We start from the raw sequence: 14,138 nt of genomic DNA on the forward strand, positions 1-14,138 counted from the left end.
CCCTGGCCGCCCACGTGCTCCCAGGGCAAGTGGGCCTTCAGGGGAAAGGGGGGCTGGTTCGTGTACAGTCCCAGTGAGTGTGTGAGTGTGTGTGCTGAGTGTGTGTGCGCGCGCGCAGGGGGGTCACCAGCCCGGAGCCCGTGTGCGAGGCCTTGGGCCCCAGGCGTGTGAGGAGTGAGGCACATGCGCGCGTGTGCGGGGCGCGGGCCGAGTGCAGGGCCATGAGTAGGGAGCGGGTGCAGGTGAGGGCGCGGGCGCGGGCGCGGGCGCGGGTGCGTGTGCAGGGCGCGGGCTCGGGTGCGGGGCTCGGGTGCGAGCCTCGCGCGGGGGGCGGCGGGCGGGGCGGAGCGGCGGCTCCCGCTTCCCGGCTGCGCGTAGGTGTGCGGCGCGTTCCTGGGAGCTCGGAGCGCGCAGCTCTCGCAGCCCAGCTCGGCCCCCGCCCGGCGCCGAGCCGAGGTGTCGCCGCGCCCGCGCCCTGTCGCCGCCGTGCCCGCGAGCGGGAGCCGGAGTCGCCGTCGCCCGAGCGCAGCGGAGCGCACGGAGGCCGCCGCCGCCGCCATGGCCACCACGGTGCCCTGCACCCGCTTCACCGACGAGTACCAGCTCTACGAGGACATTGGCAAGTAAGAGCCGCGCGCGGGCGGGCAGGGCTCAGGCGGGAGACCCGACCCCGCGCCGGCCCGGGCGCCTGCAGCCCCGCGCGCCCCCGACCCTCCGGCTCCCCCGCCCGGGCCAAGCGCGCGGCCCGGCCCCCCGGCCCCCGGCCCCGGCCCGGCCGGACCTCAGCGCGCGGCCCTGCGTGGCCCTGCCCCGCGCAACCGCCCGGCTGGGAGCCCGGCTCCGGGCACAGCGGGGGTGGCAGCAGGTGTCCTCGGAGCGCGGGCAGACGTGACGCATTTGGTGGCGGGAGGTCGGAGGGAAGGGGCTCGTGGCGAGGCCGCGGGGCTGGGAGCAGGGCAGGGGCGGCCCCGGCGAGGGGCGTCCCATCCCGTGTGGGTCTCGCGGTCCCCGCCCCCACCGCACCGGCAGCGGGTGCGGGGGCGGCAGGACCTGCGCGGCGCCGGCTCCTCCGCGTGGCTCCCTCCGAGCGGGAGGGGCTCCTTGCGTGTCGGGCAGCGGGCAGCGTGGGAACAGCCTCGGCCGCGGGTGTCTGCCGGCGACCTGGGTTCCAGGGTTTCCCCCAGACTCTTCTGGAAAGAGGAGCGTGGGGCGCGGGGGCGCGGTCAGGGCAGGCGGGTCAGTCCCTGGGCTGAGCCTGCGGGGAGCCTTGCGGGTCCTTCAGGGTCACAGGTAGATGGGGCCGGAGTTGGGAGGGATTCGCGGTGCTGGTGGGACTCAGCGGGACAGCGGGCTCCCGGGCCTGCCCTGGGGGCGGGGGGGGGGGGTCGCTGACCGGGAGGCCCGGGAGGGTTCTGGGGTTCTGGGGCCTGGGCGTCCCGCTCAGTGAGTCAGGGAGGTTGCTCAGGCCGAGCCCCTTCCGCCGCCACCCCTCGCAGCTGCTGGAGGATTCCTCTTACACACCCAGGGTCGGATCCTTATTTTCTTTATTTCTTTAAAAAAAAATAATACTTTTATTGATTTCAGAGAGGAGAGAGATCAATGATGAGAGAGAATCATGGATCGGCTTGCCTCCTGCAGCCCTAGGAGCCCGTAGCCTGGGCACGTGCCCTGACTGGGAATCCAACGGGACCTCCTGGTTCATAGGTAGACGCTCAACCACTGAGCAACACCGGCCGGGCCTTATTTTCTTTCTGAAGACACCTCTGTAGTGATCCCTGCAATGGTGAGGGCAGCTGGTCTTGGTGACTGTGGTGCCCAGGATGCTGTTCATTGGTGACTGGGGCCCAGGATGGTGATCATTGGTGACTGGTGCCCAGATGGTGATCATTGGTGACTGGGGCCCAGATGGTGATCATTGGTGACTAGGGTCCAGGTGGTGATCATTGGTGACTGGGGCCCAGATGGTGATCATTGGTGACTGGTGCCCAGATGGTGATCATTGGTGACTAGGGTCCAGATGGTGATCATTGGTGACTGGTGCCCAGATGGTGATCATTGGTGACTGGGGTCCAGGTGCTGATCATTGGTGACTGGGGCCCAGGATGGTGATCATTGGTGACTGGTGCCCAGATGGTGATCATTGGTGACTGGGGCCCAGATGGTGATCATTGGTGACTAGGGTCCAGGTGGTGATCATTGGTGACTGGTGCCCAGATGGTGATCATTGGTGACTGGGGCCCAGATGGTGATCATTGGTGACTAGGGTCCAGGTGGTGATCATTGGTGACTGTGGTGCCCAGATGGTGATCATTGGTGACTGTTGGTGCCCAGATGGTGATCATTGGTGACTAGGGTCCAGGATGGTGATCATTGGTGACTGGGGCCCAGATGGTGATCATTGGTGACTGGGGCCCAGATGGTGATCATTGGTGACTGGGGCCCAGATGGTGATCATTGGTGACTGTGGTGCCCAGATGGTGATCATTGGTGACTGGGGCCCAGATGGTGATCATTGGTGACTGGGGTCCAGGTGGTGATCATTGGTGACTGGGGCCCAGATGGTGATCATTGGTGACTGGGGTCCAGATGGTGATCATTGGTGACTGGTGCCCAGATGGTGATCATTGGTGACTGGGGCCCAGATGGTGATCATTGGTGACTAGGGTCCAGGTGGTGATCATTGGTGACTGGTGCCCAGATGGTGATCATTGGTGACTGGGGCCCAGATGGTGATCATTGGTGACTAGGGTCCAGGTGGTGATCATTGGTGACTGGGGCCCAGATGGTGATCATTGGTGACTAGGGTCCAGGTGGTGATCATTGGTGACTGTGGTGCCCAGATGGTGATCATTGGTGACTGGGGCCCAGATGGTGATCATTGGTGACTAGGGTCCAGGTGGTGATCATTGGTGACTGTGGTGCCCAGATGGTGATCATTGGTGACTGGTGCCCAGGATGGTGATCATTGGTGACTGGGGCCCAGATGGTGATCATTGGTGACTAGGGTCCAGGATGCTGATCATTGGTGACTGGGGCCCAGATGGTGATCATTGGTGACTGGTGCCCAGATGGTGATCATTGGTGACTGGTGCCCAGATGGTGATCATTGGTGACTGGGGTCCAGATGGTGATCATTGGTTACTGGGGCCCAGAGGGTGATCATTGGTGACTGGGGTCCAGGTGGTGATCATTCGTGACTGGGGCCCAGGATGGTGATCATTGGTGACTGGTGCCCAGGATGGTGATCATTGGTGACTGGGGCCCAGATGGTGATCATTGGTGACTGGTGCCCAGGATGGTGATCATTGGTGACTGGGGCCCAGATGGTGATCATTGGTGACTAGGGTCCAGGATGCTGATCATTGGTGACTGGGGCCCAGATGGTGATCATTGGTGACTGGGGTCCAGGTGGTGATCATTCGTGACTGGGGCCCAGGATGCTGGTCATTGGTGACTGGGGCCCAGGATGCTGATCATTGGTGACTGGTGCCCAGGATGGTGATCATTGGTGACTGGGGCCCAGATGGTGATCATTGGTGACTGGGGCCCAGGATGGTGATCATTGGTGACTGGTGCCCAGATGGTGATCATTGGTGACTGTGGTGCCCAGATGGTGATCATTGGTGACTGGGGTCCAGGTGGTGATCATTGGTGACTGGTGCCCAGGATGGTGATCATTGGTGACTGTGGTGCCCAGGATGCTGTTCATTGGTGACTGGTGCCCAGATGGTGATCATTGGTGACTGGGGCCCAGATGGTGATCATTGGTGACTGGGGCCCAGATGGTGATCATTGGTGACTGGGGTCCAGGTGGTGATCATTCGTGACTGGGGCCCAGGATGCTGATCATTGGTGACTGGGGCCCAGGATGCTGATCATTGGTGACTGGGGCCCAGGATCGTGATCATTGGTGACTGGTGCCCAGATGGTGGTCATTGGTGACTGGTGCCCAGGATGGTGATCATTGGTGACTGGTGCCCAGATGGTGGTCATTGGTGACTGGTGCCCAGGATGGTGATCATTGGTGACTGGTGCCCAGATGGTGATCATTGGTGACTGGTGCCCAGATGGTGATCATTGGTGACTAGGGTCCAGGTGGTGATCATTGGTGACTGGGGCCCAGATGGTGATCATTGGTGACTGGTGCCCAGGATGGTGATCATTGGTGACTGTGGTGCCCAGGATGCTGTTCATTGGTGACTGGTGCCCAGATGGTGTTCATTGGTGACTGGTGCCCAGATGGTGATCATTGGTGACTGGGGCCCAGATGGTGATCATTGGTGACTGGGGCCCAGATGGTGATCATTGGTGATTGGGGCCCAGATGCTGATCATTGGTGACTGGGGCCCAGGATCGTGATCATTGGTGACTGGTGCCCAGATGGTGGTCATTGGTGACTGGGGCCCAGATCGTGATCATTGGTGACTGGTGCCCAGGATGGTGATCATTGGTGACTGGGGCCCAGGATGGTGATCATTGCTGACTGGGGCCCAGATGGTGATCATTGGTGACTGGGGCCCAGGATGGTGATCATTGGTGACTGGTGCCCAGGATGGTGATCATTGGTGACTGGGGCCCAGATGGTGATCATTGGTGACTGGGGCCCAGGATGCTGATCATTGGTGACTGGGGCCCAGATGGTGATCATTGGTGACTGGGGCCCAGGATGGTGATCATTGGTGACTGGGGCCCAGATGGTGATCATTGGTGACTGGGGCCCAGGATGGTGATCATTGGTGACTGGGGCCCAGATGGTGGTCATTGGTGACTGATGCCCAGATGGTGATCATTGGTGTTTGGGGCCCAGATGGTGATCATTGGTGACTGGGGCCCAGATGCTGATCATTGGTGACTGGGGCCCAGGATGGTGATCATTGGTGACTGGGGCGCAGGATCCCAATCATTGGTGACTGTGGTGCCCGGCTGGAAGAGTGTGGGGTGTGCGAATTCTCCAGCTCACCCTGCAGATGCTGGGGGTGCGCCTGACCTGGAGATGAGAGGGTGGCTGAGGGAGCCCCTGGTTGGTGCAAGGCCAGGCCCTGGGGACCCACAGACTCCCTTCCCTCAGGTGAGGGCTATTGGGAAGCCCGGCCTCTGGAGAGCAGAGCAGAGCAGAGGTCAGCCACCCTGTGCCCCCGAGTCCCCGGCCCTAAAGGAAGGCATGGGTTGGGGATCCTCAGATGGGGCAGAAGTTGGCTGTGGGAGGAAGGTCGCCCATTCGGAGGTCATCGTGTTGTTTGTCTGCTTGCACCGGGGGCACCCCATCCTTGCCCTCGCAGTGCACCCCTAGAGTTCAGAGCTCCTCACTTTTCTCTGAGCTCTCTGGGTCCACGGCTGTGCAGGCCCCCGCCCCTGGCTCTGACTCCAGCCATGGCTGCTTATGGGGTTGTCTGCCACCTACCCACCCTGGGGAGTGGAGGAGGCCCTTGGGGCTCCCTTGGGAATGAGAGGGGGTGGCAGGCCCTGCAGTGCATGCTGGATGCCCACCCTGCCCGCAGGGACAAGAGCAGCTGACAGCGGCCAGGCAGCTGAGCCCAGGAACAGGCCTGAGTGGGTGGGAAGCCTCACCGTGGAGGGGCCAGGAGCCAGGAGGGTCTTGGCTCTGCCCAGCACCCTCTGTTGGAGCTCCCTAGGTGCTAGGTCCAGTGAGGGCTGCCGAGGGGCCTGTCACAGCTCTGCTGGGCGTCCTGGGCAGGGAGGAGGCCAGGCCAGTGCAGGGGAGCCCCGGGCGGGGTCCACAGTGGCCATGTTGGCCGGCTGTTGTCAGCGCCGGGCCTGCTGGAGGCACAGTTGGTGTTGCTTCCTGGCCCAGGTGGACGCGTCCAAGTTTATTTAAAGCTGCAGCCCCTGGCACCAGTCCGGCAATGCTGAGTGCCCAGGAAGGGCCAGGCCCCTGGCCCACAGCTGCCCCCTGATGTGGCCCCAGCTTCTCCCCTCCTGCCCCCTCTCCTTCTTTGCCCATCCCCCCAACTGCTGCCTCTGCTGGCATTGTCCCCGGGGCCTGGGCAGTGGGTCTGAGGCCAAAAGGAGCTGTTTTCTGGGCTCTGCCCTCAGGCAGCCTGGCCTGGCCCAGGTCCCGGGTTAAAAGCCCCCTCGAGTGGGGGTCCCGTGCCGGGCAGGGAGCCGGCGGCGAGGGCTGGGCCAGCACAGGCCAGAGGAGAGAACTCCCAGGAGCAATAAATAAACACGCAGATTTCTTCAACCAGAATTGGAAACTTACTCTTTTATCATTTTGGCTTTAAGTACTTTTTAAAAAAAAAATATTTTGATTGATTTCAGAGAGGAAGGGAGAGGGAGAGAGAGAGATAGAAACATCTATGATGAGAGAATCATGGATCGGCTGCCTTCTGCATGCTCTACACTGGGGATGGAGCCTTTAACCTGGGTCTGTGCTCTGACTGGGAATCGAACCGTGAACTCCTGGTTCCCAGGTCGACGCTCAGCCGCTGAGCCACCCGGCCGGGCTGAAGCTCTCTTTTTGTCACAAGCCGTAAGCATTGCAGGTAAAGGTGAGCCTGTGTCCCTCCTGCATGGGGTGTCGGTCCTTCCAGACCCTTTTTGGTTGATTTACACGGATGTCAGTGACCACCACTGACGTGGAGGGTTCTCCATGCGTGTTCTCGGCATTTTACATAAAAACCCGGAAACCTGTGTCTGCACTCAGCTGCGCCTCCAGGCCTGTGTGGTGACGCGTTGTGACCTCCGGCTGCCGCCTGTGCGCAGTGACCGTGGCAGGAGCACGCTGTCCCGCCCCCGGGGGCAGTCTGGGCTGTTGGAGGTCGTCCCCTCTCTGACCCCACGGCGGCCTGCTCAGCACAGGCCTGCGCCTCCTCAGGGTGTGTCCCTGGTGTTGGGGCCGCTGCCTGTCTGTGCCCCCGTGGCTCACGTCCGCCAGCTCCTCCTGAGTCTTACATGCTGGGTCCTTCGTTGAATCAGAAGAGGTGCTTGTGCCCAAGTTCCCAAGCCTGCGGCTTTGGAGGTCGCCTCCTCTAAGCGGTGGGGGCTCGCCCAGAAGAAAGCAGCTCGCGGGAGGTTCTGAGCGTAACTCGGTGCATGGACCCGCGCTGACCGCCTCTGAGGACCAGGTCACCTTGAACCTGGGGTTTATTTAATCAGTTGTCATTGAACGATGCTGAGGGAGGCCCAGCCTCCAGTCCAGGCCAGAGCTGACCTCGACTCCATCCTGTGGTGTGACCCTGGCTGAGGCAGCCCCTGGCGGGCTCAGTGGGTAATCAGCTCTGACACTCAGGGCTCAGGGCGTGTGGGTGGAGGAGGAGCCATGGTGGTCGCTGCCTCCCGCCCCACAGCCCTCCTGCCTCAGGGCCTTTGCCTGTGCTGTTCCTCCTGCCCCACCGGCCTCGGCCACGCAGCTCATTCCCTGCTGCTTGGCGAGGTCACGACCCAGACCCCCATTCGGTCTTCCCCGAGCACCTGGCACCGTGGGACACACAGGCAGCCGCCCAAAGGTGGGGCTTCGGGCCCTGCCCACAGCGGGGACCCCCCGGCCCTGCCTCTGCTCCGAGGAGGGACGCCCAGGGGGCCGGAGCCCTGCTGAGGAGGGTTTCAGACAGGCTCGCACGCGGCGCTGCTGCAGGAGCACATGAAGGTGATGCTCGCTTCGTTACTATGGGGCGGTATTTTTATACCATAACCTACTTTGCTGAGAGCTAAGAATATAGCTCGCGCTCGCTACCTGCACTCTCTGCTCTGGTGACAGTCGCCGGCAGTTACACGGTGGTGGCTACATTAGCGCGGGGTCTGCCGTCATGGCCCGCATGGGAGGTGAGTGCGGCACGGCCTCCATCCGGGCCCAGGCCACGGGCTCTGGATCCCGCGCTCCGCCTCTTTCAGGAGCTGGTGACCGTACTCCCTTCTGCGTTGTTAAATGCTGCGATTCCACACCGGCCGGTGGTGGCTGAGCGTCACCCGGTGCACCAGTCTCTGGTTCTGTTCCCAGTCAGGGCACATTCCCAGGTTTGGGGCTTGATCCCCAGTAGGGGCTGCAGGCAGTAGCTGATCGATGATTATGTCCCATCATTGATGCTTCCATCTCTCCCTTCAGCTCCCTCTAAAATCAATTAAAAAACATATTTAAGCTCTGGCCTGTGTGGTTCAGTAGTTGGAGCGTCAGCCTGCACACCGAAGGGTTTCAGGTTCGATTCCCCATCAAGGGCTTGTAACTGGGTTTCGGGTTCACTCCCCGCCCCCTGTTGGGTGCATGTGGGAGGCAACTAATTGATGTGTCTCTCACATTGATATTTCTCTCCCTCTTCCCCGCTCCCCCCTTTTCACTCTCTCTGAAAAGCAATGGGAAAAATATCCTCATGAGGATTAGTAAAAAACACCAAAACATTTTATTTAATTTTTAAAATATATTCTGATTGATTTCAGAGAGGAAGGAAGAGGGAGAGAGAGAGAGAAACAGCAATGATGAGAGAAAATCATAGATCAGCTGCCTCCTGCATACCCCACACAGGGATCGAGCCCACAACCTGGGCATGTGCCCTGACCGGGAATCGAACCCTGACCTCCTGGTTCATAGGCCCACGCTCAACCACTGAGCCACACCGGCTGGGCAAAAACAAACATATTTTTAGAAAATGATGTTAAAAAATGTTGTTATTCCACTGGCTGACACTTGCCGGCTTGTGGTCCGCTCTGGCCCTCAGCTCCTCGGGCCGTGCGTCAGGCTGTGCTTGTGCCTCCCCAGCACGAGGCTGTCCCCTGGCTCCTTCTCCTCGTCTCCATGGCAACCAACACTCTGCCCCCATTTGGCAGACGCAAGGCTCGGAATTTTATTTTATTAATTAAACTACAAGGACAGTTTCATCTTATTAAAAAAAAAAAAAGCAATTCACACGTCTGTGCAATAAATGTGACTCGTACACGCATCGTTTCCTGGCTCCCGGAGGGACCCTGGACTGCGTGTTAATGACAGCAAAGGGATCTGTGTGGGGTGTGATACCTGTGTGTGTAAGACACGCTTATGTGTGCACATCACACGCATCCACGATTTTATACCGCAGGTGGAACCTCCATGTGTGTGATTCTCCATTTGTTGGCCCCCAGCCCTCGTCCGTGACGACAGCTCTATGTCAGTCTTTCTTATAGCCCAGCGCCTGCCCGCTCTCAGTCGCAGGCACGTGTGTGGGGGGGGGGGGAAGGGGGGGGGGGTGTGCGGATTTTTAAACAAAAGATGGAGCCCGGCCGGTGTGGCACCAAAAAAATAATGACAATAAAATAAAAAAATTAACCAAGTTCCTAGCAGAGATGGTTCCTTACGCGTCCACACTGAGCCGCCTGAATCGAGCTGCTTCACAGGACGGACCAAGCGGAGTGGCGGCCAGTGTCCGCTCCCTGAGGCCGCCTGGTCCGAGGCAAGGGGTTGGCCTTTCTGGAGATTTCCAATCTATTTTCAAAAATTTAATTTTCTCTCTGACTCTGACAAAAATGGAACCTGATTATTTTTAAAGCATCTTTCACCACTGCGAGCCGCCTTGTTAATGTAGAGACATAAAAATGCATCATGTAGCGACGGGTTTTCCAAAAATGATCCTCTTGGCACAGCACAGGAAATGGATGTTTTATTCATGCGAAGAGCGGGATCGATTTAAACGGAAAACATGCCGTCATGTCAGAGGGGCTGCCGGGTGCCAGCCTCGGGGCCTGCTCCGTGGACCCCGGTGGGCGCAGTCCTCTGCCTCCTGGCTTAGTTATGCTTCTCTGTGAAGCCAGCGCTGGTTCTCTGTTGATTCTGGAACAGATTGGCACTCGCGGGCACAGATTTGAGAACATTTATGGAGGAAGCATGAGCCACGCTGTTCCGTGGGAGCCAGTGTGAGAGCCGCCCCCTCCACATGACGCAGGCAGCCGCACGGGAGGGGAGGGATGGCCGGCGGGAGCGCAAGTCTTCTGATGTGCCTGTCCCTGAGGAGCCTCTCTGTCCCCCAGCCCCCACTGGACTCCAGGGCTCAGGGCTGTGCCCTGCGCACAGTAGGTGCCCAACCGAGTGGCCTTGCAGGCTGTGGTTCTTCCCAGTGTGTTGGGAACTCGCCCTGTGGACGATGGGGCCTTGGGGGGCGGCGGGAGGTGCTGGTCCCCATCGACAGCAAAGTCCCCAACACGGACGGTCAGGTGAGCTCTGCTGGGGCCGGGCAGCAAGAGGCCACGTGGGCTGGCCGGGCAGAGGCCCAGCAGGCCCGTGCCCACTGGCCATACTGAGGGCCCATCGCCCTGGCCTGGGAAGCATCCCCGCTGTGCAGCCAGGTGTGGCCCTGATCACCTCCAGTGGCCGCGCCGGCCCTTCACCCAGAGAGCCCCTGACAGACGCCACGCCACGCCGATGCCTGGGCCTGGCTGCCACTCCGTGCCTGGCTGCGGACCTACTGGCATCGAGCCCGGGCAACCACCCAGCCTGCACTGCACCTCCCCCCGGCGGCTGTGTGGCCCCTCCAGCCACCTGAGGACCAGGACGGCCCTGCCCGGCTCCTGGTCTCGGGAAATTCCCTCTATTTCTAGTTTGTTGAGTGTTTTTACTGGGGAAACAGCGTTAGAAATCAATAGAAACTCATTTAAAAAAATAAATAGAAGAGGAGGGTGTTTTTCTCAGCCCATGTGAGGCCAGCGTCACCCTGACAGTCAAACCAGACAAAGACATCACAGGACAGGAGACGAGAGAGCCGCTCTCGTCGGCGAAGTCCCAGCAGCACGCAGGGAGGGCTGCACACCGTCAACGGGCGGCATTTATCCGGGATGCGAGGCTGGTGTCGCACGTGGAGGTCAGTCGACGTTCACCCTGTACCAGTAGAATAAACAGTGGAGTTTTGGGACCTCCCAATAGAGGCCGGCAAAGCACTCGACAGTCTGACACTGTTTCCTCAGTAAACACTCGACAGACGAGAAATAAGAGGGATCCTCCTCCGCTGCCTCCCGAGACCCGGAGCCAGAGGGGCCGCCCTGAAGCCCGTCGGAGCCGCAGAGCGAGGCCAGCACAGTGGCACCGAGTCGTCCTGTCCCATCCCGACATACGTCCATTCGCAGTGGTGCCTCGGACAGGGAGGTGCCGAGAACGAGCCGATGAAGGCCCATCAGGACGTGAGCGCTGGACACACAACCTGCTGCTGAAAGAGGTGGAAGGCCACTCGCCTCCGTGCGAAGACGTGAGCCACACCCCCTCCACACGGACCGCAGCCCAGGGTGACGCCTGTCGAGGTTCCAGCCGCCTTTTAAAGAGATTCACAAGCTGAATCCTTTAAAAATATATTTTTTAATTGATTTCAGAGAGAGGGAGAGGGAGAGAGAAACATCAATGATGAGAGAGAATCATGGATCGGCTGCCTCCTGCACGCCCCACACTGGGGATCCAGCCTGAAACCCGGGCATGTGCCCTGATGGGGACTCGAACCCTGAGCTCTGGGTCATAGGTCGACGCTCAACCACTGAGCCACGCGGCCGGGCTCACAAGCTGATTCTGCGGTTCGTGTGGAAATGCAGGGACCTGGCAGAGCCAGGACGGTCTGGAGCAAGAAGAGGACCTTGAGGACGTACACTTCCTGATTCCAAAGCTGACAGTGCAGCCACAGCGGTCAGATGCGTGGGTGCCGCGGGCACAGGTGCATGTGGGCCGAGCGTGGCAGGACAGACGCACGGCCCTGGGGGCAGCGTGGGACCAACATCCACGGTCAGCTGAGTTTTGACAAGGATGACAAGAGAGTTGAATGAGGACAGACTCACAGTCCAGTCAACAAGTGGACGGCTGGGCACCCACCGAGAATGAAGTGGGAACCCGTCCTACCAGACACAAAATTACCTGAAAACGGGTCACGGGCGTCATCGTCGGAGCGAAAACAGTAAAATTCTCCGAAGAAAACCTGTCACTTGCGTTTGGCCGTGGTTTCTTAGTTACGACACCAGAAACACAAGCCGCCAGAGAAGCTGACAGATCGGACTGAGCTCCGGGACACCCTCGGGAGAGCGGGAACGCGCTTTCTGGGTCTGATCACGGACTTGCGTGTAGAATGGTGTACGGACTCACTGCCGACGGCAAAGAGATAAACGACCGCGTGGACAGTTAGCTTACGAAGAGGCGCTCGACGTCCTAGGTCATCGGGGAAACTCGACGGAAGCCACAGCGCGGTCCCAGGGACGGCGAGGGGAGTGGGACGAGCGGCCGCAGCTCCCGTGCAGACGGCGGGCGGTGCCTCGGCGCCCCACTCCCAGGCGTAGCTCGAGATGTGAAACGCCCACAGGACCGCTCACAGCCGGTTCCCGGGACAGTCCCAGAGCAGACACCTGCCCTCGCCCTGGGTTGGAGCTTTGTCCCGACATCGCGAGGTTGTGGCTCGATCCCCCGTGAGGGGACACGCAAGAATAGCCAATGAATGCGTAAGGAAGTGGGCGACACATCGCTGTTTCTTTCTCTTTAAAAACAAGTAAAAATCTAAAAAGAAACATGTCCCAAACGTGCGTCCACTGACGAACGGATAAAGGACGCGTGTGCAGAGCCCGGCCTGCCCGCTGGCACTGCGTCCCCAGCCCACCAGCCCGTCCCTCTCGGTCCTGCCCCCACCTCTGAGGGGGAGCTGATGCCTGTGGGCCCCGTCTTGTTGGTGGCCGGCTTCTCAGTAAGGCCTCATGGGGCCCAACCCTACCTTCGTGACGGGCACAGCGACAGGCGGCGAGCCCCCCGGGGGCTTCGCGGTAACAGGCTCCATGCTGTGTCCTGGGGAAACCCCGTGCCGTCCCTCAGACCTGCCACGCGCTCGCGCTCACGCTCCCAGTGAGAGGCCCACGAGGGCTGAGCTCGCGATGTTCGCGTTCTTCGGGAATACAGCTGAGGGCCACGAAGTGTGATTGATCGGAAAGGAAACGAGCCGCTGGGACTTGAACTGATGACACGTGGCCTGGGCCGGGCTGCCCTGTGGGCCGGGCTGCGTTTGGAGGCGTGTGTGGCAGTGGGTCCCCCCCTGCACTGCCCCCGCCCTGGGAGCTGTGAGGGCTGCCCGGCCCTGGGACGGTGCGGGTGGGGTAGCCGCGGTGAAGCTGCCCCTGCAGGTCGCCGCAGGCGAAGTCCTTCCGGCCGCGTTGGCTTCGGGATCGTCTGCACGCACCTGCCGGGTTTCCGAGGTGTGGAGCCTGGACCGGGGCTGTCACCGTACAGGCAGCCCCTGAGGGGGCAGGGACCTGGGGTGCTGGCAGGGTGGCCCGGAGGGTTGGGGGCCCCCTCAGGACTGGAGGGGCCCTGTCCTTCACAGAGCTCCGCCCAGAGGACGCAGGTGAGTCGGGACCTCCCCGTCCCCCCAGCGGCTGTGCCTGTTACAGCTCAGAACAGCCATCGCCCGTAGCGGCCTGGTCGTTAGGAAACGGTCGATTGGATTTACCGTAATATCTATTTTTTTCCAGGAAGGGAATCAAACACTTTAACGAAGTTTTGTCTCAAAAAGGATTGTAGCAAAAACGTGTTCCCTGATTAAGACGCGGCTTTCCATCGCCCAGAGCCCTGGCTTGGGCGTGTGTGGGTGTCAGCTGTGTGGGTGGGGGAGGCTGTGCCCGTGGGGCCTGGGCTGCGGGTTTGGGAAGGAGAACAGAGTCAGCCCCGCTCCCCCCTCCCCGCGCCCTGGGCCCCAGCAGCCTCCTGCCTGGACTCAGACCCTCGCAGGACATTCCCTCTTCCAGGGAGGACCTTCTCATGGCCCCAGGCTGCCAGCTTCCTGGGAGCAGCTGTACCCCACTTTCCTTCTCTGGACCCTCAGGGGCTCCCCCTTCTGCTGCTCCCTCAGAAGCACTGACCTGTAGGCCTGCGATGTGGGACTTGCAGCCTCTGCTGTGGGAAAGGGGGGCGGGGGGCGGGGGGCGGGGGTGGGGGCAGTGGAGGTGGGGGGTCGTGGAGGTGGGGGGCTGCTCCTCCAGCTTTGCAGCCTGCTGACCAGGTGCTTCTCCACAGCCCTCGGTGAGTCCTGTGTGTCCACACTGACCTCCATCCATGGGAACACTCGCTGGGTCCTCCTGGGTCCCCCTGGGCCTTGCTGGGTCCCCCTCGGTCCCCCTGGTCCCCCTGGGCCTTGCTGGGCCTTGAGGACTCGGCAGAGCAGCGGGGATGCAGGCTTAGAGTCCGCCAGTGTGCCCTGTGTCCTGCTGAC

General features: G+C 60.9%; 1 protein-coding gene across 2 annotated transcripts in view; it reads left to right on the forward strand.

Moving 5' to 3' along the window:
• Window positions 1–460: 460 nt before the first annotated feature.
• CAMK2B (calcium/calmodulin dependent protein kinase II beta) overlaps window positions 461–14,138 on the forward strand; it is a 46,806-nt gene continuing 33,128 nt past the window's right edge. Inside the window, exon 1 of one of the 2 annotated variants that reach the window (XM_070424899.1) lies at window positions 461–623. In XM_070424899.1, coding sequence (XP_070281000.1) covers window positions 559–623 — 65 coding nt within the window. In that variant the 5' untranslated portion in view covers window positions 461–558. The remainder of the gene's footprint in view (window positions 624–14,138) is intronic. The other variant, XM_070424898.1, reaches the window with a different exon arrangement.

This window comes from Myotis yumanensis, unplaced genomic scaffold (genome assembly GCF_028538775.1).
Source record: "Myotis yumanensis isolate MYYU_CA2020_CCGP unplaced genomic scaffold, mMyoYum1.0.hap1 SCAF_9, whole genome shotgun sequence".
NCBI classification, from domain to species: domain Eukaryota; kingdom Metazoa; phylum Chordata; class Mammalia; order Chiroptera; family Vespertilionidae; genus Myotis; species Myotis yumanensis.